Here is a 24,609-nt window from a genome sequence, read left to right as displayed (position 1 = left end):
CTTGCTTAGTGGGTTAAGGATCCAGTGTTGCTGTGAGCTGTGGTGTACATTGCAGATGTGGCTGGGATCCCGTGTTGCTGAGGCCCTGGTGTAGGCTGGTGGCTACAGTTCCAATCCGACCCCTAGCCAGAGAACCTCCCTCCATATGCCACAGGTGCAGCCCTAAGAAGAGAGAGAAAGATAATAAAATAAAATAAAATAAAATAAAAAATGGTTTCAAGAAAGATTTAGTAGATATGACCAAGGACATCCTGTCAAAATATTACTGTCATTATAATCATTGAAGAAGATTATAATCTTTCTATTTATGGTGGTTTCTGAGTGACATGTAAAACCACCTTGTACTTGGGTAGTGATGACTGGAACATTGTCTACATGCACAAATTTAAGCTAAGCAGATATACTAAATTAAATCATGTATTTGCACATTTTTACATGAAAGAATAATATCTTCTTTGAGGTGAACAAAAGGATAATCTTGAGAATTTTAAGACACTGTATTTATTAAAACTGCCTTTAATCAAAGAGAAATTGCCAGTATTCATCCAATGAGGCAAGGAAAGTGTAGTTTAACAAAGAATAAGGGATTATCTTTCTGAAGAGTATTTTGTTTTCCATGAGAAATGCCTAAATTCTATTTAAAATAAGGTTTAAGTCTTAACCTAGATACCATCTATACTTACAAAGTAATTTACACATTAAAGCTTCTGGGCATTTTGCTTCCTATCCCTTGCAATTTTATTATTTTGTTTTTCTAAATTCATTAACTAAGGCTCTAAACCATGATCCTTGACAAGAAGTACAGTTATTTTATGCATATATACCTGCATACTGTTCTGTGTCCTGTGCCATGGTCAGTCGGGTATGGCCACAAGAGGAGACACAGGAGGGGATCAGGAAAAAAAAAAGAAAAAGTTTGTGAATTTTGACCTAGGAAACAGGAGGCTTGCCACACCATGCAGGCCATATGGGAAAGCAACAGAGTAGATTAGGAGGCAGAAGGGGCAGGAGTGAGAGAAAAGTCAAGGCCAGAACCTTTACTGGGGGCTGGAAAGATAAGCAAAGTAAACAGTTTAAGACTGGCTAGTTTGAATAATTTCTGCAGACTGGACTTTGAGTATAGGAGTCATCTCCGGTTGCCTGGTACCAAGCCCTAGTAAGATCTAGGACATGGAAATACTGTTTGGGTATAAATGGGCCAGAGAGGGAAGGTTTGACTCCTGATTTGGCTAATTTGCATGTGAAAGGCATGCTACAGGCAAAACATCATAATATATTGAAAATAAAAAATGTTAACAGGCGCCCCCCCCGCCACAGTCTTTGGACATTAATTTGTTAATACCCACTAAAATTGAATTAAGAAATACAAAAAATTACACTTGGAGCTTTGTTTTTTAGATATTTTAAAATATCTGTAATCATTGGCCTGTCAGTATGTGCTATTAATGGAAAGACCTCTTCTTGGTTTTTTATCTCAAAGCCCAGAACCCTGATTTTCTCCCAAGCAAGCAAGGAACCTGATAACTGATAGCAGTAGTGTCTCAGAAAGAACACTGTGCTCCTCTTCCTCTCGACATTTCCACATTCTATGGCCTAGTCTCTGGAGCCCTGCTGTCTGTTAAAGACGGCAGATGGTAAAACTGGCTGTCTTTTCTGATAAGAAAGCCTTTACTGCAGCAATAATGGGAAACTCACTAAGAAGAATAATGTGACGTGTGACGATGATGCCACAAACTCTGAGAACTTGAAACAGTGGGAATTATTTCTGATGCTCTATAAATCATTCATCTGTACTCATACATGTGCTAAGAAAGATAAAAGGGCAAGAAACGACTTCCTTTTGCTCAGTTATTGTCAGGCAAGTATAAGGAAAGCATAGATAACTTCCGTAAAGCAGCCTCATTTTCAAATTCAAAGGAATAATGTATGGGTAATATATATTTGCCCTCTTGAAAAAAAAAATTCTAGAATGAGGTGGTTTTTTTTTTTTAGTTCCTTGATTCTCCAGAAATTCTGGTAGATTCTTCTATGTGAATTTGAAAGATTGGTTTTTAATTAGACATGGAGATTGTATAGGTAATAATTAAATTTCATCAAGATATATAAGTTTAAAGTATGTTCTCAGTCTCTGAAATGATGCAATGTGATTGCACAATGTCGAGATTTTTTTTAATTTGGACTTGATTTGTAATCAAGTTTTTGAAAAACCAGAGCATCCACTATTTTTCAAAATATGGAACTAATATACTTTGTAATTTAGAGTCTGAAGAATTAATAACCTTAATTTATAGCCATTTATATATTGTTATACATTTTGAAACAACATCTAGTGATTTTATACAGGTTAAATGTTACAGATCAAGAATATTTTCATATTGTGGTTTAGCTTCCAGTGTTATTTTTAGTGGTGTAATGTGAATTTTTGTATAGGATAATCATTTCAGTAGTGCAGAATATTCATCATTTGTTAAATACTCTACAAAACTTGATACACAGATTATAGCGCTGGATAATTAGCAAGAATAAATCAAAATTCTCAGGTTTTTTTTTGCAAAACTAACTATTAATATTTCTTTCATATTAGTAAAAATGGTGGAAAATGTAAATTCGTCTTTGAAGTAATAGGCCAGTGAACGTATCCTTGATAATTTGTCATGGACTTTTTCCACATTATTGGAAGTACTAAATAATCATGTGTTAAAATCAGAAAAAGCTGAAATGAAATTGAGTTAGAGGGAAGTCTATTAATGCCTAAAAAAATTTGCAAATAGGAATGATGAGGTTAACTGTAAAGTACAGGTGAGACAGAAAAATTTAAGGGGATTATACACACATTGAATCGATGGATTAGGATTATGGAATTTATTCTGGAAACTTGTAAAGGGAGATGTGTCATTGCTGAGAATATATATATCAAGGAAAATTTGGGGAAACAATAAGCAAAACAATTAAAAAGAAAGCAAAAAAGAACCATGATAATTTGAAAGGAATTAATTTAAAAAAAAACAGATTAACAAAGGTATTAGAGTTAAAAGTATCTTTACAGTGATCTCTAACTTCCTCATTTCCTAAATTAGGAAAAGGAGGACTAATGAGTAAAAGAAGCTTTTCTGGTAAATCATTAGCCAGTTAGTTAAACAGATATGCAGATGGTTTTCTTTTATTTCTGTTTAATAAATTTCCTCACAGCATAAAAATTTAATGTTTTAAATCAAACTTTCTTTAAACTCATACATTTCTCCATCTTAAGGAATTTCTCTTATTTCAATAGCTGCTTTCTTAAAAGTCAGTTGTACCCTCTAAACTTCTAAGTCCACAGCTTTTCTTAAGTGTTCCTGCTAATTAATTCTACGTCTTTGACTACCACTGCTTTCCTGAACCTCATTCTTCTCTTGTCTTCTGTGGAATTTAACTCTATTTTTCTCATTTTTGAGAATGCATTTCTGTCCCCTCAGTCACTGTTCTTTTTCCTAATCTTTACCTGCAGGTATTCCTTGGGGTATCTTCTCAACCTTTTTTCTTTCTCTCTTTACACTCTTGGCTCACCTACTTAGCTCATCCTAACTTCATCTGTCCTGTGCTGTTCAACAAATACTTACTGACTCCATCTGTTTAGTCCTGACTATTCCCTTGAGCACGTGACCTGAGTATACAGCCTTCTCCTATTGAACCTCTCCATAAGGAAGTTCATTGGTTCCAGTATTTTCCTAAATCAGAACCCCTGGGCAAAGACTATGCTCTCAAAGGGCCTCAGTTTTCTCTTCTTTAAGAGTTGTCATGAGGATTTACATGAGTTAATTCAGATAATGCACTTAGAATAGCATGGCAAATGCTTACTAATTTGAACTATGATTATACTTATTCCCAGGTCCAGATACTAAGCTGTATAGATGGTTCCTTTCAGATAACTTTTACATTATTCTTTGCTTTCTATTTGTTAGTATTAGCAATATAGTAGCCTAGGTTCTTACTGCCTTCCCCAGGATTATTGCTGGAAACTCCTAGTCAGTCTCTCCTCACATTGTTAGTCAAGACATGTTGGATTGTGCTGCTGTGATAAACAACCCTGAATTTTTTGTGAGGTTACCAACAACAGTTCCTTTCTGCCCATTAGAGTCACTCAGGGGCTCGGTCTGATAGAGGCCCTTTTACAGTCGCAGGGAAAGAAAAGTTGGAGTTGAACATCACCGGTTAAACGCCTCTCCCCAGAAGAGATAGGACTCATTTCCACCAACATTTCATTTGTCACGAGTCAAAAAAACCACTTCCAAGCTCAAGGGGTGAGGAAATATGATCCTCGTATGCACCTGCAAGGCGGAGAACAGAGTCTTGTAAAAAGCCTGGTGACTACCGCCACCATTTTACACAGCCTTCCTTATTCATCAGCTTGATGACTCGTCATGTGATTCTCCAGCTCCCTCAGCTTTTGTGACTCCTTTTACAAGTCCTCACATAGCAATGTGGGTCTAATCTGCTTTTCTGGATTTATCTCCATGATTATCAGCCTATAACATTTACGGTTTAACCAAACTGCACTGCTCACCTGAAAACCATGGCATGTTCTTTCTTACCTCAACATTTTATGCATAATAGTCTCTCTTTTCATATTTTCTTTCTACCTGTGATAATTTTTACCCATGATTTAAGACCCAAGTTTATAGAGCTTTCCTGATCTCTGCTTTTTTTTTCTTTCTCCCTCCAGTGAAGTCTCTTAGAACTGTGTCAGTGCCCCTTTATTCCAATATTATGACTTTTTTTTTACTAATTTATTTAGTATTTCTACTTTTATATTTGCATTCTTTTTTCATTTTTTAATAATTTTTATTTTTTCTGTTATAGCTGATTTACAGTGTTCTGTCAATTTTCTACTGCACAGCAAGGTGACCCAGTCACACATATGTGTATACATTCTTTTTTCTCACATTATCATGCTCCATCACAAGTGACCAGACATAGTTTCCAGTGCTATACAGCAGGATCCCATATTTTTAAACTATATGCTCCTTAAACGACTGTGTCTCACTCATTGTTTTTATTCACCACTAGGTGAAAGCTACATTAGCCTTAATGGAAACGTTGTACAAGCTAGAAAAGTGTTTTCCTCTGGAGAGATTTTAAGAAATAGACACTCTTTTTGAAAAAGCCAATTAGAAGAAAATTCTCCTTTTGTGTGCAGAAAAAAAAAAGGAAGTATTCTTCCTATTAGTTATGCCCCTCAGTGCAGAAGCAGGGAGCTCAGGCACTGTTTCAGCCACTTAGTTCCCTAGGGCCTAACCCCATATGGGTACACAGTAGAAGTTTGCTAAACTAAGCCATGTGTTAGTGGCAAGAATGTTCACTGTAGTTTAAATTAACGGAGTCCAGAAATATTTGTAGGCCTAAAAATTCAAGGAGAAAAAGAAACAAAATAGAAATTAGATCGTGTCACTGAGGATAGTTATAAAGTAGATGAAGTCAGAGAAGAGATGCAGTTTCTTAAGATACATGTTATAATGAAAACATTTTAAAATCATACTTGAATACATTTTATCTCTAAGTTTTTATCTTAAAGCAATAGTAAAAGCAAGTGACATGGAAATAATGTACTTTTTAGGTGTAGTTTTTGAGTTTAACTTTTTAAGGAAGACAGAACATAGCTAAAAGGAGTCCAGGGAAATACAAATAACTTATTAAAGACAATGAAAAAGGATCATATGATGATGGACAAAGTAAATGATTAGAAACCGCGATCACTGTGTGATAGGCAGAGAGAGAAACGTGTACTTTTGGTTTATAGAGTAGTTAAGCTTAACAGTTTCCCTGAAAGTAAATTTCTTCAAACTCCTGTCAGGGTGGGGATCTGTCATTCAGTGATTTGATGGAGCACTTGTAAATTCAGGAGAGAGTGAAGGATTGATGTATAGATACACCTAAGAGTTGAAATGAACTTATGAATGTTCAGTTAATAAAGGAATATTCCTAATTCTTCTAATGATCTAGCCTTCACAAATTTGTCACTGTTTAAAAAAGGTAATTAGGTTGTCTCTGAAAGGCCCATTCATGTTACATTTAGAGAAAAAGAATTGGGCTGGATCCCAGGTCTCTTGGTACAACCACCTATGCAGTGTATGTTCTCAGACTTAGGGCAGCTCTGATGTGGTGTCTGAATAGTTAGTTAAATAAGGTTAAGTCATGCCGGCCGTGTATTTATTCTAACACATCCAGGCCTTATCCTCTCTTCACGACCCCTTGTATTGGTTTCCTAACCTTCACCTCGTTCAGTTAACACTGGTTTTATAAAAGTCCTCCAATAGCAAAGCTTCTTTCTCCTCATATTTGTAACTTTCTCCTCTCCAGTTTAGAACACTCATAGTGTGACTGGCTCCCTCATTCAGTTCTCAGCTCAGTCAACTCTTCTTCTGAGAGGCCTTACTGAACCCCCCTATTTAATGTTGCCCCTCCCCCAATGTACCAGTCCCTTGTTACCACTTTATTTGCTTCAGATCACTTATCACTATCTGAAATTGGCATTTATTTGCTTATTTATCATCTTTCCTCATAGCAATAGGAATGAAAGCTCCATGAAGACAGGGACACTCTCTTTCTTTCTCTGTTATGCCCCTAACTCCGAGAGCAGTGGCTGTCACGTAGCAGGTGCATAGTAAATATCTTTTAGACGAACGAGCAAATCCTAGAGGTATTGTCTTGTTAAAAGGGAGCAAACCTCAAAATAAGAAATGTATCTTTTTTTTCTTAAAGAAGTCTTTGATGTAGTGGCATTTTACTTGGCATTAGCAGGATGTTGGGGAAGGAATTTGGAGATAATGGGCCTTCCTGGTGCTCCTTAAATTATCCTCAGTGAACAGTGACCTGCCCTGTAATCACCAATGCACTGCTTCCTATCATGAGACCCAAGACTGAAGAACATTAAACAGGAGTTCCCGTCGTGGCACAGTGGTTAATGAATCTGACTAGAAACCATGAGGTTGCAGGTTCGATCCCTGGCCTTGGTCAGTGGGTTAAGGATCCAGTGTTGCCGTGAGCTATAGTGTAGGTTGCAGACTTGGCTTGGATCACACGTTGCTGTGGCTCTGGTGTAGGCCAGTTGCTACAGTTCCAATTAGACCCCTAGCCTGGGAACCTCCAGCCCAAGAAATGGCAAAAAGACAAAAAAAAAAAAAAAACATTAAACACAACTTTATTGCTAAAGACTACAAGCAAGGCAGATGTTTGATGAAAAATGCTTTGTTAATTAGGTACGTATTCCTTCCTAACTCTAGCTGTCAACTTTGTGGCACAGACACATACAAACACCCTCCAATACATTTAGATGCTATGTTAATATATTATAGTGTAACAATAAAGTGCATGAATACACAGTACCTGCAGTAATGTTAAAAATACTAAATATTAAATTCCTGTAATCTCCAGAAATCAAGGAATTAGCATGAGACACTCAAGTTGTACATACTCTTCAGAGATAGATGTTTTCTTGAATATTAACTTGGGTTTTTATGACATTAGAGCCCATCATTGGAATTTCAGTTAAAAACTAAGACCGCATTCTTATGCAACCATATTTGCATTTTACATGCCGATATATTTGCCAGAAATTAATTAAAGCAGATTATGTCATACTATTCTTGTATCCCCATATTTGTGGGGATATGTATTCAAAAAGCCATATATTGAATAGTTACTGCTTTACTAGCCTAAAAGTATAGATGATCATTTGAGTAAGTGAAATAGTTTATTAAATCTTAATATAGGATCATAATTTCAAATTCCACATTTTAGGGAACAAATAATATGTAACATAAAGAAAATGTTTAATGAGGTGAACTTTAGACAGGAGCAGGGTTTGTTACCCTCCTGCCCCCTCTCCCACAAAGAATGTGCCAGAATTCAAGAAATGCTTCTCAAAATCCAAACATCCACTCAGTGACTGGCAACTGGTGCAGTCCAGTCTGTGTTATCATGGTAACAGGTATTCGGTCCCCTCTTGACATCTGCTTCTAGGAACACAGCAATAGGAAGGAAAAGGAATTAAGGCTTTCAGGGTGGCATACTGCTTGGGGACTTGACCAGTCTCACTGTTTGTTTTTTTCCTGCTCTCTCATCATTACTATTGTCTTCTAACTTTTGAGCCCCCCAAGCTTCTCTAGCACCACTTACTGGTCCAAAGTGTTATAAATAGTTCCACTCCTCAAGTGCCTTTTCTGTGTGCTGCAGTTCTCACACTCCATTGTATGAACTATAATGGCCTCTATACTTCATCCCTAAACTTCTTTTTCTTTTTGCTTCTGAAGCCCACACATGCAGCATATGGAAGTTCCCAGGCTAGGGGTCATATCGAAGCTGCAGCTGCTGGCCTACATCACAACCATAGCAATGCTGAATCTGAGCCGCATTTCGACCTACACAACAGCTCACATCAACACTGGGAGCAAGGCCAGGGATCGAACCCAGGTCCTCATGGTTACTAGTCAGGTTTGTTGCCACTGATCCACAATGGAAACTCCCTTGTCCATAAACTTCTGAGTCACTCTAGTCTCTAATTCCTTGGGCAAGTTCTCTCCGGAACACCTTCCCAGCCCTCAGTATGATGAAACATTTTTATATGACTATATATTTTATTTACAATGTTACTCCTATGCCCAGTTCTTAGAAACTCAATTTGTCTATCCTGTGTTTGCTGTTTATCTTAATAGCCAAACTATGTATTAATTCTATTCATTTAAGCCTATTAAAGAATGTTTTTGACCTATAAACTCCATTTAGTTTAATCACATAACTCCTATAAACTCTTAAACATGCTATTTAAGTCTTTGGGGAATATTTCCAAATATTTAACCTACCTTATTCACAATTACAGACAGTGTTAGATTTGCCCTTTTAAAAGTATTTCAGGATACAACTTTCAACAAGTGCAATTAAGTCATAAAATAAATCACTTACATCGGCGATTTTACTTATTCTGAGAATACTAAATAAAGTGTTTCATTATTTTTCTAATGCCAAAAATTAGAAAGCATACATAAAATAGTATTTAGAAATATGTAAATACAGTGTTTCTTTCTGGAATTGAACATCCTACTTCAACACCCAATATTATTGTGCAATAATCTCTTAGAAGTAGCTTGAAAGCCAGGCTATACTTTTAGCCCAGGGAGTGACCCTTGCCAATTGAATTATTTGAACTGTTTTGGTCCTTGATTGCTCTTTTTATTTGTCTGATTGTTTTAATTTTTTTTCTTTTTGCTGACACCTTTTATGTTTATTTTGGGGGAAAAAGGGAACATTTTTAAAAATCGTAACTATTAACCAAAGAAAATTAAAACTACTTTTAACACACTGTTCACAGTATATCCTTTAGATGTTTTGCTATGCACATTTGTACTTTTTCACAAAAAGCATAAATACTCTGAACATACGATTTTATTTTTCTTTATATTCCCTTTAGTCCCCTCTCATGCAAGTAACTGGTGGATCATCTATGAGACCAGGTTACCTGCCTGAACTAGCCAGTTTAGCAAGAGATGTCTATTTCTTTTTATATATATATATATATATATATATTTTAATTTTGTTATTGTTGTTGTTGTTGCTATTTCTTGGGCCACTCCCGCAGCATGTGGAGGTTCCCAGGCTAGGGGTCCAATCGGAGCTGTAGCCACCGGCCTACGCCAGAGCCACAGCAACGCGGGATCCGAGCCGCGTCTGCAACCTACACCACAGCTCACGGCAACGCCGGGTCCTTAACCCACTGAGCAAGGGCAGGGACCGAACCCGCAACCTCATGGTTCCTAGTCGGATTCGTTAACCACTGCGCCATGACGGGAACTCCTCTATTTCTTTTTATATGAATCTCTCTCTCTTTTTTTTCTATTTGTGCCACCGTGTCACTCTAGGATTTGAATTTGCCTGTGTCCTCTAGGTGTAGGGTAAATCCATATTTGTTGTGTGTGCCAGCCAAAGCTAAGCTGCAGGTATCTGCTTCCACTCGCCCTTTCTCCCATATCAGAACATATTCTATGTTAATAAATATTTATTCACAACAGCATTTTCAAAGGTACATCCTATTTTATTGATGAATATAACTTAAACACCCTCTACTGTTAGACATTTATGGAGTTTTACTCTGTATGTGTATGTGTGTTTTGATATTATAATCAGTTCTGCAATAAATATTATTCTTGCTAAATCTGTGAGCTTCGCTCTTTTCCCTTAGGATAAATCCTAAAAGTAGAATTGACAAGTTAAAGGGGAGCCATGTTTTTTTAAAGCTTTTGGATATATGTTGCCATGTTGCCCTTCAGAATACCCTCACCAGCAGTATTGGAGATTTACCATATTACCAGATCCTTACAAATTTTCTGTTTTAAAGTGATTGGTAATGGAATGAATGGGTCTATGCTTTCTTAACTATATTAAGCATTCCAGATGATCACCCATGTTTACAGATTCTTTACTACAAAGTATTCCATAAATAGTCACAAAACCTTTTAAATGTCAGCTGATAGCTTGTTTGCTTGCAGCATTGTCTGCTTAAAGCTTTAGATGACCAAGCAAGGAACATAAAGGAAACTGGTAGTGACACTCTATCCTCAGTCTCTCTCCCTTTAAAACAGCACTGGAGGGCAGCTACTCATAAACTCATCCCTAGTGATCTCTAAGTTCAAGGAGATGGAAAACCTTTAATAACCCTTTTTGTAGATAATCTGTTATCAAAGTTCTTAGGTTGAAAAGCAGTGTACCTCCCTAAAACCAAATAGTCATTAAAATACTTATGTATAAACTGATTTATCACTTGAGTTAGTATTTTACTAGATCCTGCTTGATTTTGGCCAAGTTCTTTATGGTCCTTATATCTAACCATGAAAATTAAAATGCAAAAACCATGAGGTACAATATTTTGAGAGTCTCTCTTTGACTTTCTTGATAGGTAGTAGATTAGGTGCTTCTTTTATGTAGGTATGTGGTTGAGGTGAGCATGCCTACATAAATAACAGAAATACTAGTAACTGTGACTGTGGAATATATGTTATTATTTTGAAAGCCTTCATCTCAATGAAACTTTGACTTTTCTGGGCTATGCCCATGCCTTTTCTAATGATACCATGCCATAAAAGTTGTATGCTGCATTTCTGTGTTTATTTGCCCAGAATCCATGAAATAAGATACCTGAGAACAAAGAGTTTTGTAAAGGGGACCTTATAGTTATTCCAGTTTAACATGTTTGATGGATGCTTAATGGCTGATGATGGTGGTGGTAATAATAATGAGAAGAGGAAAATAATTTCTGGAGCATTTATGTATCTCCAATTCTGCTTAGTGCTTTACTTAAGTTTTCTCATTTATTAAATGAGGAAACTAAGTTCTAGAAAGGGAAACAGCTTTATCTTTAAAATAAGAAAGTAAAATAAAATATTATTTTATTAACCAGGAACCTGAGGCTTAGAGTAAAGCAATTAACTTTTCTAAAGGAAGTCAGTTAAGTTGCAGCAAGGCTAGTATTTAAGCTCCCATCTACTGTTGCCTCCCAGACTCTTTCTAGTTTATTCTGTAGTTGCTTATTAAAGAATAGCAAAATCAAACAAGCTTAAATGATTGGTTTGGGGAATCATTTAAGTATATACACTGTCTCCTCTCTTGCTCTTTCTGTCTCTCTATTTATGCCCCATTTCTTCTTAGAACTAATGTGAAGGATAAAATAGTACACTTCACTGTATTTTTTTAAAAATTCCATACTGGGTCTTTTTCCTCTTAAGTACTTAGAGAAAATGGACATAGATTCATAAAGTTAACATATGGTCCTAGCTTTTTAGTAGATTTTACCCTAGGATAGAGGAAAAAAATGTTTTAAAAATGGTTGCCATCTTACCCTATTATCTAGAAAACTGATCATGACCTTTCTTTCAAATGAATGCAAGAGGAAAATCTTTCTTTTCTTCACTTTGGGAATATATACTTATATCAATAAATATGAAACCATGTAAATTGAAGTAAATCATTTTCAATTCAAAACTAATGGAAAAAACCAATCCCTGTTAGAAAATTTAACAATTATTAGGAAAATCTTATTAATAACATGAGAAAATTTAATTAAAGGGCCATTCTTAGCAATGGAAGCTATAATTTTTGCCATTTTTTTAATAAAATTTCCCCACTCATCAGGTTAATTTTTGAAGGCCATAGTAAAGCAAATTACAGAAGAATGCTTTAGAAACTGCTTTCTTGTGTTAGATGGCTACTTTAAAGTGTAGTGCACTTGCAGGACAGCATATTATCCCAAAGGGACCCACTGATGTTTCATGAATTTTATTTTTTTCCTGTGGCCATGCAAACCAGTGCCTTCTTTGAAAGCAGAAATGAAATCGTAAGTGTGATTTTGGATAGTTACATTAAGGGCAGCCCTGAATAGTAAAACCCATTCAAGACCATGGTATTTGAAAATGTTTAAATCCTAAAAACATGTCCCATAAATGATATAATTGAATTATACACCAGATAGTTCATCTAAAATACCTTTTCTGTCTTTTCCTTTTTATTCTTGCCTTCACTTTTAATGATCCATCGGCCTACAGTGTCTTTACATCCAAAATGCAAAGCCGACAAATGGGCATCTCAGGGAAGAACTTGACCAAAAGCACCAGCATCAGCGGAGACATGTGCTCGCTAGAGAAGAACGATGGCAGCCAGTCTGACACTGCAGTGGGCACCTTGGGCACCAGCAGCAAAAAGCGGCGCTCTAGCATTGGGGCCAAAATGGTAGCTATTGTTGGTCTCTCCCGGAAAAGCCGCAGTGCTTCTCAGCTCAGCCAAACGGGTAGGCATTTTTATGTTACTTTTGACTTCCTAGTCGAGTTGTAATTAAAGTACCTGTTCTTTTTCTCTTACTCATTCTATCACAGTAACGTGTGTGGGTGATGACATGTTCCAGAAGGAAAGGGGCATTTGAAACTGGTTAACCTTTCTGAAAATATAACAGTGACTTTCTTTTTCAGTGATCAGTGAACCTGCTTCAGAGTGAACTTTGGTTACCTATTTTTGAAATGCACTTGATGTCTTTTCTCCTCAGGGAGGAGATAAGCTGTGGTTCTCCCTGATTGTCAGTCGCTAATCCCTTGTAAAGGTGCACTGATCTGTGAGATACTTGCTTTTCTTTAGGTTCCTCAAGTTAGAACCACCCGAATTAATTTTCATTCCCAGCAAGTAACCATGATGAAGATGACACCACATATTTTGTGGGAATAGTATACTTCTTTTATTGCTGACCACCTAACTTCTTTTTCAGTTTGTAAGCAGCATTTACCAGTTGTATCAGTTTTCTCACTGCAGTTTTTACTTCCCTGCTAAAACTTCAAGCAGCAGTATTCTCCAGCAGCAGGGATGGACCAGTTTTCTGCTGACAGTGAAGATATTCAAAGCTTTGCTACTTTAAAATTCAGCTTCTAAATCACATCTGCAAAAATAAATTAGATACAACACTCCTACTCAGAAAAGCCACTGTTAGCAATTAAGAATATTGTAGTCAAAGCAATGTCTTTTTTCAAATGGGTGTTGATAATTAAACATTAAATCCCTGGTATCTTGGAAATAATAGCCTGTCTTCTACTTAACAAACAAACAAAAGCATATAATATGGTGTTTCTTTTACAGCAAACAAATATAGGCAAATAGATAAAAATGGATTAAATCTCATATATGTTTGAATACTAGGGTTCTGGTACACAGAAGTCAGGGCATAAATCTTCAACACAAAAGAATTTAAAGATGTGTTAATTCCTGGACCCGCCTAACCTTGGTTTTATAGACTGTCACAGTGATTTCAGAATTTGAGCCTTATATAATAATATTATATTGAAATAGTTATTTGATGGCTTTCCTTATATCCTGATTGTGACTTACTGTATTTAATGAGATTCTTGTTAGGGAATATTTCATTCGATGCTTTGAAATGTTATTTTGCATTTTAATGTAGAATTATAAATTTAATTTATGGACATAAAGATCATATTTAAGTGATTTTTTAAATTGCAGATATTTATACAGAATTAACTGTTGTGCCAATGTGACAGATGTTGGCCTTCGGCCTTTTGAAATTGAGGAGCTGCTCCTTCTTTTTTTTTTTCTTTTTTTTCTTTTTTGGCCACCCTGCAACATATGGAAGTTTCTGGGCCAGGGATCAGATCAGAACCTTGGCTGATCTGCACCACAGCTGTGGCAACACTGGATTCTTTAACCCACTGTGCTGGACTGGGGATCAAACCTGTGTTTTAGTGTTGCACAGATGCTGCCAATCCCATTGGGCCACAGCAGAAACTCCTTGAGGGGCTTTTTTTCTCTAGCAGTTAGAACTTTATTGCATTTTTTTCTCTTTAAAATTTACAAATATTTATAAACCTAAAACTGCTCTAAAATATAGTCTAGGAGTTCCTGTGATGGCTCAATGATAATGAACCTGACTAGTATCCACAAGGACTCAAGTTCAAGCACTGGCCTCACTCAGTGGGTTAAGGATCTGGTGTTGCCGTGAGCTGTGGTGTAGGTCACAGACGCAGCTGGGATCTGGCATTGCTGTGGCTGTGGCATAGGGCGGCAGCTGCAACTCTGATTCAAGCCCTAGCCTGGGAACTTCCATATGCCACAGGTCATCTCTTAAAAAAAAAAAAAAAAAAACGAAAACAAAGTACTATAGTCTATTAATTTTTTTAAAATGAAGAGCCTAAAATAGACATGAACTAGACTACAAATGAGAGAATATGTTGTGTTAAACTAAATAATTCCATTCATTCAAGGGTTGGTTTTGGATAAATATTGAGCACTTACTGTGTTCCAGGCACACAGAACAAAGATGAGTAAGAAATCATTTATAACTCGAGTTGCTTATACTCTAGTAGAAGATAGATATTGAAACAGATTGCTTTAAGATTCTATATCAGTGGAAAAATTAGAATTACATAGAAAATGTGCTGGATGCTCAGAGGAAGATTACTTGACCCAACCTAGAATTATAGGAATGAATATCTGGAGGAGATGAAGCCTAATTCAAGGCCTGAAAAAAGAGTGACTGCTAAACCAGGTAAAGGACAATTAGAAACCATAATGACAAAGGCATGGCATGAACAGGAATGAGAGGCAATAGATGTAATACTCACATAAAATGTTGGACTGAACGTGGCTAGAGGTGATGCTGATAGGTCATGCGCAGTCCTAAAGACCACATTAATTTGTAGATGATAGAAAGTTTTAAAGGAATTTCAGTAGAGAGCTGATGTGGTCAGGTTGGCATAATGTATATTTAGTTCATTCAGGCTACTATTTATTTCTCTAAGAAATAATTTTTGAGATCTACCATGTACTGTATCCTAAAGAAAACATGGACATGATGAGAGATCCTTCTCTTGGAGCTTATATTCTAGTGGAGCTGCACTAAAGAATTCAGCTAAAGTCAGTGTCTGGTAAAGAGGATTTTAGGTCAATCAGCAGAGTAGTGTAATATTTCAGATAAGAGATAAGATCCTGAACTAAGTCAGTTGTCGGTTGTAATAAAGTGAGGAGGTGATAAATTAGGGAATTTTTGACGAGCAGAATTCATACTCAGTCACCTGATTTAGTGACAGGTTGAATATGGGAGTGAAGGACAGAAAATTCTAAGATGATCTCCATATTTCTGGCTTGCATCACTGGAGGGATGGGCATTGTATTGATGGATATTGGAAGTATAAAAGTATAAGTTGGGAGAAGGACAAGGATGAATCCTTCAATTTAGAGTACTTTGGATCTGAGAAATCTGTGGAAGATCCACGTAGAAACATCTAGAACATGTTCAAATAAATACTTGTAAAACTGGTTTCAGGGACTTCCCCTTGTGGCACAGTGGAAACGAATCCAACTAGGAACCATGAGGTTGTGGGTTCCATCCCTGGCCTCACTCAGTGGGTTAAGGATCCAGCGTTGCCCTGAGCTGTGTTGCGGGTTGCAAATGCGGTTCGGATTTGGCATTGCTGTGGCTCCAATTCAACCCCTAGCCTGGGAACTTCCATATGCCACAGGTACAGCCCTAAAAACCAAAAAAAAAAAACTGGTATCAGAACCAGAGACATACATCTGGGAGTTATAAAGTTTAGAGGATGCTTGAAACCAAGGCATGGATGAGACTGCCCAAGAAGAACACTATGGTAAAGGAGCAGTAGGTGAAAACAATACTCTCTGGAAGATTAACTTTTTAGAATTGGGCAGAAGAGGAGCTAATGAAGACCAAGAAGAAAGGACAAACACTATGAGAGAGAAGTGTCACAGGAGCTAAGAGTGTAGAAGATTTGAAGAAGAAAATGGTCAGTATCTCCCAGTGATCAACTTCATATATTTATTGTTTTGTCATTAGTATCCCATGTAGTCTTCTTTGACAATGTTTTTGTTTAAAAATAGAGATCTGTTGACCATATGCTGATTAGGTTTTTATCTTCACAAAAGCTGTGATGATGGCATATTTAAGAAAGGCAGTTTGTTACTTATTATACCATGTAGCCCCTTCCTATATATATATAGCATAACAGAAAATAACGTATTCCTTTTTGTTGTTATCTTCAGTGGCATATAATGGTTAAAATTTTTATCATTCTTAAAATGCACAATTATTTCTATCTACGTACTGAATAGCTTTGACCTATCTTGACAGAATTCAAAATGTCTCTCATTTTTTTTTTTGTCTTTTTTTGCTATTTCTTGGGCTGCTCCCGTGGCATATGGAGGTTCCCAGGCTAGGGGTCTAATTGGAACTGTAGCCACTGGCCTACGCCAGAGCCACAGCAAGGCGGGATCCGAGCCGCGTCTGCAACCTACACCACAGCTCAGGGCAACGCCGGATCGTTAACCCACTGAGCAAGTGCAGGGATCGAACCCGCAACCTCATGGTTCCTAGTCGGATTCGTTAACCACTGCGCCAGGACGGGAACTCCCAAAATGTCTCTCATTTTAAAACCTGAGTTTAACTATAGAATAGTCAACAGAGATTGTTTTGTAATTACTAGAATCCAAACTTTCAACAGGTTTCTAAAGTCTATTTATATGTATATGTTTCAGTAAGGGTTTTATGTGCATTTTTCTTTTAAAATTGCAGTCACAAGCTCCAACAGAATTTAACACTGAAATATTTTGAAAACAAAATAGATCCTTTGTTTAGACATACTTCTGTAAGTTGTATTGAGTGTCTTGCCTAAAACCAAGAAATACATTTTCAGCCAGTATATTTGCATTTTAAAGAATTCATTTAGTGACCTCTGATTTTCCTTTTTGGTTTTTGTTTTTGTTTTTTTGTTTTGTTTTGTTTTGTCTTTTTGCTTTTTCTAGGGCCACTTCTGTGGCATATGGAGATTCCCAGGCTAGGGGTCTAATCGGAGCTGTAGCCACCAGCCTATGCCAGAGCCACAGCAACCCGGATCCAAGCTGCATCTGCAACCTACACCACAGCTCACGGCAACGCCGGATCTTTAACCCACTGACCAAGGCCAGGGATCGAACCCGCAACCTCATGGTTCCTAGTTGGATTTGTTAACCACTGAACCTTGATGGGAACTCCTAATTTTCCTTTTTCTAATCTTTGGTGATCTGCATGTAATGAAGTTATAGAGTTATCATTTAGTGAACAACATATCATAATATCTGCAATTTCTTAGAGTGATATTTATCATAGTAAAAATAAATGTTATTGTACCAGACTAGATAAAGACTGCTCCCGTGCCTTTTGAAGAATAGAAAATGCAGCAAAATGGTATTGTTTCTAATGAATGGTAAAATTAATTCTGGATTATATCAGTAATCACACATAAACAATAATTGGTGAAGGATAAACCATTTATAAAGATATGTTGGTTAATACACTTAGTAGCTAAGTCGTATCTCTCTTTTGTCATTGCTGTTTTTCATCCTTCTTTGCTTAAGGGGAAACTCGCCATTTTTAAAGCTTAAATATATCTTGCTAAACATCAACCTTGCAGGCACGTGAATAAGGAGTGAATAAGCAGACTTGAATGCTATTGCTTACCCTGGGTTATATAAGATATAAAATACGGCCTCTTAAAAAACTTACCCAACATATCTGACTCAGAATGTTCATCTGGCAGATGGAATTAACACCTGCTATCTTAACAGGGTTTTTATAAAGATAATATTTTTAAATGTATAAGAAAATGCTTTCAGAACTTAAAAATCACTTTATAGATGTAAGCTATCAATAGCAAATTGAGCCTCATGGGGAATCAGGAATTCTATTTTAGACATGTTGGTTTTGAAATGCCCATTAGATATCTAAGTATACCACTTATGTGGTTAGTTGGATATGCATCTAGAGCTTGGTGGGTCAAGGCTAATAAGCATGTAATTTGGGAATATACAGAAGGTGATACTTAGCGCCAAGGCGCTAGGTAATATTACTTAGTATAACTTGAATCAAGAAGAAAACTAAAGACAGAGCCTAGGTATATGTCAACATTTAGAAGTCAGGAGGAGAATCCATTAAAGGAAACTTAAGAGAGAGTAGCCATTAAGGAAAAAGAAAAAGAAGATAATGATATCTTGGAAACCAAAGGAAGAAAATATTTTAAGGAGGATGATCAGCTGTGTCAAGTGCTTTTGGTAGTATAAGTAAGGTGAAGACTGAGAATTGACCATTTGGTAAACCTTGACAAACTTTGCAGTGGTAGATAAAGCCTGATTGGAGCAGGTTAAAAAAAGTGAGAGGTGAAACAGACTCAGAATAATTTGAGATAAAAATTAGAATTCCTAATATTTATTGAGATATTTATTGAGCACTCTTATGTGCTAGGCACTATTTTAAGCATTTTATATGTAAATCATTTAAACCTCACCATAATGTTATAAAGCAAGAACTAGTTGCCATGACCGTCATTTTACAGATGAGGAAACCAAAGTAGGAGGAGGGGGAATAGCTTCCCTGAGTTTACCCAGTTAGCACAGGTTGAAGTTAGAACTTAAATCCAGTCAGTATAGATCTGGAGACTTCCATTCCTTTTTTTTTTTTGGTCTTTTTGTCTTTTTGTCATTTTAAGGCCGCTCCCACTGCATATGGAGGTTCCCAGGCTAGGGGTCCAATCGAAGCTGTAGCCACTGGCCTACACCAGGGCCACAGCAACGCGGGATCCAAGCCACATCTGCTACCTACACCACAGCTCACTGGCAACGCCGGATCGTTAACCCATTGAGCAAGGGCAGGGATCGAACCCGAGACCTCATGGTTCCTAGTCAGATTCGTTAACCACTGCGCCACGATGGGAACTCCTCAAGACTTCCATTCTTAATTATTCCATTATAGTACAGTAGAACTTTCAGCAGTGTCAGCAGTGTTCTGTATCTGCACTATCCAATACAACGCGGTAGCCAACGTAGCTACCATACAACCAACATGTGATTATTGAGCACTTGCAATGTGGTTCTGGTGTGACTAACTAAAATTTTAACTTTTTTACATTTTTAGTTTATATAAATCTAATTTAAATAGGCGCATATGACTGGCAACTACTGTGTTAGTGCAGAAAAAAAAAAACAATTTCGGAGTTCCCGTCGTGGCGCAGTGGTTAATGAATCTGACTAGGAACCATGAGGTTGCGGGTTCAATCCCTGCCCTTGCTCAGTGGGTTAACGATCTGGCGTTGCCATGATCTGTGGTGTAGGTCGCAGGTGCGGCTCGGATCCTGCATTGCTGCGGCTCTGGCGTAGGCCGGCGGCTACAGCTCCGATTAGACCCTTAGCCTGGGAACCTCCATATGCCACGGGAGCGGCCCAAGAAATGGCAAAAAAACAAACAAACAAAAAAACCAATTTCTAGGATTTTTGATAAAAAAAGGAAATAAAGAAATAGACTAGCTTGGAAGAAAGAGTCAAAGGAGAATTCTGCTTTGTTTTGTTTTTAGGGAAAAAAAAAAAAAAGAGGGATTACTTGTGGGAAAACTGAGTACATGAGAGAGCTTCAGATCCAGAGCTTAAGTGAGATCAGCTATTATACCCTGTGGCCAATGAGGAATCCCTATTCTTTTCACCTTATAATAATCTCTAAGCTCACACAGTACTTTATAGTTCCTCTAATTATAATGCTTAATAACTAATCATTTATGTAGTTGTCTGTCTCTTAACTGGGCTCTTGTTTTCTTATTTTGTACATCCTTCTCAGTGTTTGGTACAGCATCAAATATAGTGATCTCCAGTGAAAGGTTCATGTACCCCTTTGGGAGGCATGATGAAGTTCTCGGGGGAGTAGAATGAAAATGTTAGAATTTATTTTTGTCTTTTAACCTAAAAGCCAAAAAAGAAATTAAGTGCTGCCATATTTAATAAATGTCTTTACCCTAGTTTTATCAGTTGGTCTGGATGTCACATAGCCATGTGTTGCATGCCCTTCTGGAGGTGTTAGTTTCATTAATTATGAGGAAGTGGGCAAGAGGCTTGCAAAGATTCCTGCAATGAAACTGGATTGAGTACAGTACTAATACTGCAACTACACAAAAATGGTAGACTTGAAACTTCCAATCAAGCTTTCCATTAGCCTCTGTTGAAAGTTAATAGAGTGACTCTCTAACATCTGACAAAAAGTCACTAAAAAAATCGAAGTTCTCGGGAAAATTAATAAAATATATTCCTACAAGTGGCACACAAGGGTTCCAGTTTTTTCTACATCTCATAAACACTTATTTATTTTATAATACCCATCCTACTTGGTGTGAGGTGGTATCTTGCTGTAGTTTAGATTTATATTTCTCAAATGATCAGTGATATTGAGCATCTTTTCATGTACTTATTGGCTCTTTGTGATCTTCTTCAGAGAAATGTCTAGTTATGTCATTTTCCCATTTTCTTTTTAATTGACATATAATTGACATGCAATGTTGTATTAGTTTCAGGTGTACGACACGATGACTCAGTATTTGTATATGTTGTGAAATGATCACTACACTAAGTCCAGTTAACATCTCTCACCTTACCTAGTTACAGAATTTTGTGGGGGAGGGGGATGAGAACTTTTAAGAACTAATCTCTTAGCAACTTTCAATCATGCACTGCAGTATTATTAACTATAGTTGCCATGCTATACATTCCATCCCCATCACTTTTTTATAACTGGAAGTTTGTAAGCAACCACGAGTCTGTTCCTTGTAACTATGAGCTTGGTATTTAGTTTTTTTAAGCTTTCACCTATATGAGAGATATATGATACTTGTCTTTGTCTGACTTACTTTATTTGGCATAATGCCCTCAAGGTCCATCCATCTTCTCACAGATTGCAAGGTTTCATTCTTTTTTGGTTGGATAATATTCCTGTGTGTGTGTGTGTGTGTGTGTGTATCACATTTTCTTTGTTCATTCATCCATCAATAGGTTGTTTCCTATCTTGGCTAGTACAAATAATGCTGCAATGAACATGGGATACACATATCTTTTCAAGTTAGTGTTTTTATTTTCTTCAGCTGAAAGCTTAAGATGTGGAATTACTGGATTTTATGGTAGCTCTATTTTTTAATTTTTTGAGCATCCTCCATACTGCTTTCCATAGGTGCTGTACCAGTTTACATTCCCACCAACACTGCACAAAGTTCCTTTCCTCCACGTCCCTCACCAACACTTGTTAGTTCTTGTCTTTTTGATAGTAGCCATTTTAACAGGTGTGAGGTGATAGTCTCATTGTGGTTTTGATTTGCATTTCCCAGATAATTATCAATAATTTAATAATTTTTGTTGAGCATTTTTTCATGTGCCTGTTGGCCATTTATATGTCCTTTTGGAAAAAATGTCTATTCAGATCCTTTACTCATTTTTAAACTGAATTGGGGGTTTTTGCTATTAGTTATATGAGTTCTTTATATATTTGGGATATTAACCACCTTATCAGATATATGATTTGCAAATATTTTCTCCCATTTGGTAGACTGGGTTTTCATTTTGTTAACAGATTCCTGTGCTGTGCAGAAGCTTTTTCATTTGATGTAGTCCCACCTGTTTATTTTGCTTTTATTGCCTTTGCTTTCGGTGTCAAATTCAAAAAATTGTTGCCAATACAGATGTCAAGGAGCTTCTAGGAGTTTTGTGGCTTCAGGTCTTATATTCAGTCTTTAAATCCATTTTAAGTTAATTTTTGTGTTTGATGTAAGATGATATCTGTTTCATTCTTTTGAATGTGGCTGTCCAATTTTCCCAGCACTGAATAGACTGTCCTTTCCTCATTGTATTGTATCCTTGGCTCCTTTGTCGTAAATTAATTGACAAAAATGCATGGGCTTGTTTCTGAGCTCTCTATTCTGTTCCATTGGTCTTTGTGTCTGTCTTTATGCTGATATTACACTAGTTTGATTACTACAGCTTTATAATAGAGTTTAAAAGCAGAGATTGTGATGTCTCTTTTGTTCATCTTTCTCAAAAGATGCTTTGGCTATTCGAAGGGTCTTTTATGGTTCTATCCAAATTTTAGGATTATTTGTTACATTTCTGTGAAAAATGCCATTGGAATTTAGCATCGAATCTGTAGATGGCTTTGAGTAGTATGGACATCTTAACAATATTAATTTCTATCCATGAGCACAGAATATCTTTACATCTTTTTGTGTCTTCTTCAATTTCTTTCACCAATGTCTTACACTTTTCAGTGTATAGGTCTTTTACCTCCTTTGTTAAATTTATTCCAAGGTAATTTATTCTTTCTTGATGCAGTTGTAAATAGGATTGTTTTCTTAATTTCTCTTCCTGATGCGGTTCATTATTAGTGCCTAGAAACCCAATTTCTAATTGGATATTTTATTTTTTGTTGTTGCATTGAAAATATATATATTATATTTGCTTTTTAGGGCTGTGCGTATGGCATATGGAAGTTTCCAGGCTAAGGGTGGAACAGAGCTACAGCTGCTGGCCTATGCCCCAGCCACAGCAACGCAGGATCTAAGCCACCATCTGCAATCTACACCACAGCTCATGGCGATACCGGATCCCTGACCCACTGAGTGAGGCCAGGGATTGAACCCACATCCTCATGGTTACTAGTCAGGTTCATTTCTGCTGAGCCACAACAGGAACTCCCCAAAATATTTTTTATGGTAGGAAAATATTGGCCTGCTTTTTAGATTCTTAAGGGTCATTTGTGTTTTAATAACATTTTGTATATAATTTATTTTAATTTGTCTGAATCCCCTTGGACTGCAAATCTGTGAAGGAAGGAACTGTATCTCATTCATTTTTACATCTATGGTACCTAAGATAATAGGTATCTGTTAAGTAGTTAATATTTGTTTGAATGAATGAATGAATGAACAATTCAATGTATCTCTGTTATAGACAGGATAACTTAAAACTATGTTCCTCAAGATATTAAACTGGTACATTGAAGTTTTAAGAGCTATAAATGATCATATAAATATATGTCAACTATTGCTTATTTCTCACCTCATATTCTAATGTTTTTTATTATTACTATTTATGGAAAGAATAACAGAGCTCTTGAAAGATATTATTAAGGAACTATCCACTTATACATGGAGATTATCTTGCATTACCCCTTCTCAAATATAAATATTACATTCTTAGTGAAATTATTAAAAATTTGCTAATGAATTCTGATGGCATTTTAATAATATCCCTAAAGCACAGACATTACTATACATTTATTCATCTCGTTAAGTAAACATTTTTATCACTCTTTGCAAGGAAGGCATCTTGGTGAGACAAAATTTATTAAAACAGAGTCCCCACTCATAGCTTTTATACTTGATCTTCAAATCTACCAGAAGAAATGAGTTGTATGCTTAGAGAAAACAGATTGTAGAGTTTTAGTATTAGATCCCATCTCTGCTATAGACATGTTACTTAACCTCTTTAAACCTCCATTTCCTCAGCTGTATAAATAATGCAGTCTGTCTTCTTACCTCATGAGGTTATCAGCACTTACAGAAGTTCTTAAAACAAGAACAAGTTTTGGCCAACAAGTTCTCAATAAATGGCAGCTGCAATTGTTGATGTTATTAATATTAGTTTAGCTGTTATTATTAATGTTATTATCGTTAGTGTAGCATTGAAAATGATTACTCTCAACACTGATGCCAAGATAACAGTTGATCCAAGCCTTGAATTAGAGATATTTAAACTTGTGAATAAGCATGGACATTTCAGAGATGGGCAATATTAGAACCAAAGATATGGAAATGCAGCGTATGTATGAGCAGGGCAAAGGGTATTTGACAATTAGTGGGCAATGACATGAGCAGTATTTATCTTGGCTAGGGCTAGATTAGAAAAAATTTAATGTCAGGCCAAAGAGTTTGAACCGTAGAGTTGGCAGAAGGGAGCTATTGCAGGATTTGGAGCAGAGTCATTACAAGCAGAACTAGAAAGATTTTGTCAATGAAGACTAGAGGTCAAGGGTAAGAGACCATTTTATTAGTTTAGAGCATAAATGATGAGGGTCCAATCAATGGTGTATTAATTTTCTATTGCTGCCATAGGAATTACCACAAATTTAGCCACCTAATATATTGGAACCAATCTGTCGGAAGTCTAAGTGAGCTCGACAGGTTTCCCTGCTCTGTGTCGTATAAGATCAGAATCAAGGGCCTTTATTTGAAGACTCTTTTT

At 36.5% G+C, this 24,609-nt stretch overlaps 1 protein-coding gene across 37 annotated transcripts in view; it reads left to right on the top strand.

Annotated features, from left to right (window-relative positions):
• RIMS2 (regulating synaptic membrane exocytosis 2) overlaps positions 1-24,609 on the top strand; it is a 621,959-nt gene that overhangs the window by 521,310 nt on the left and 76,040 nt on the right. For 15 of the 37 annotated variants that reach the window (XM_047783440.1, XM_047783443.1, XM_047783438.1 and 12 more), the window contains one exon: positions 12,567-12,808. The exons of the other annotated variants lie outside the window; for them this stretch is intronic. In XM_047783440.1, the coding sequence (XP_047639396.1) occupies positions 12,567-12,808 (242 nt within the window). The remainder of the gene's footprint in view (positions 1-12,566; positions 12,809-24,609) is intronic. 37 annotated transcript variants of the gene reach the window in all.

Source organism: Phacochoerus africanus, chromosome 6 (genome assembly GCF_016906955.1).
Source record: "Phacochoerus africanus isolate WHEZ1 chromosome 6, ROS_Pafr_v1, whole genome shotgun sequence".
Lineage (NCBI taxonomy): Eukaryota > Metazoa > Chordata > Mammalia > Artiodactyla > Suidae > Phacochoerus > Phacochoerus africanus.
The sequence above is the reverse complement of the archived record's forward strand: the minus strand, read 5'-3'. Positions and strand labels throughout refer to the sequence as shown.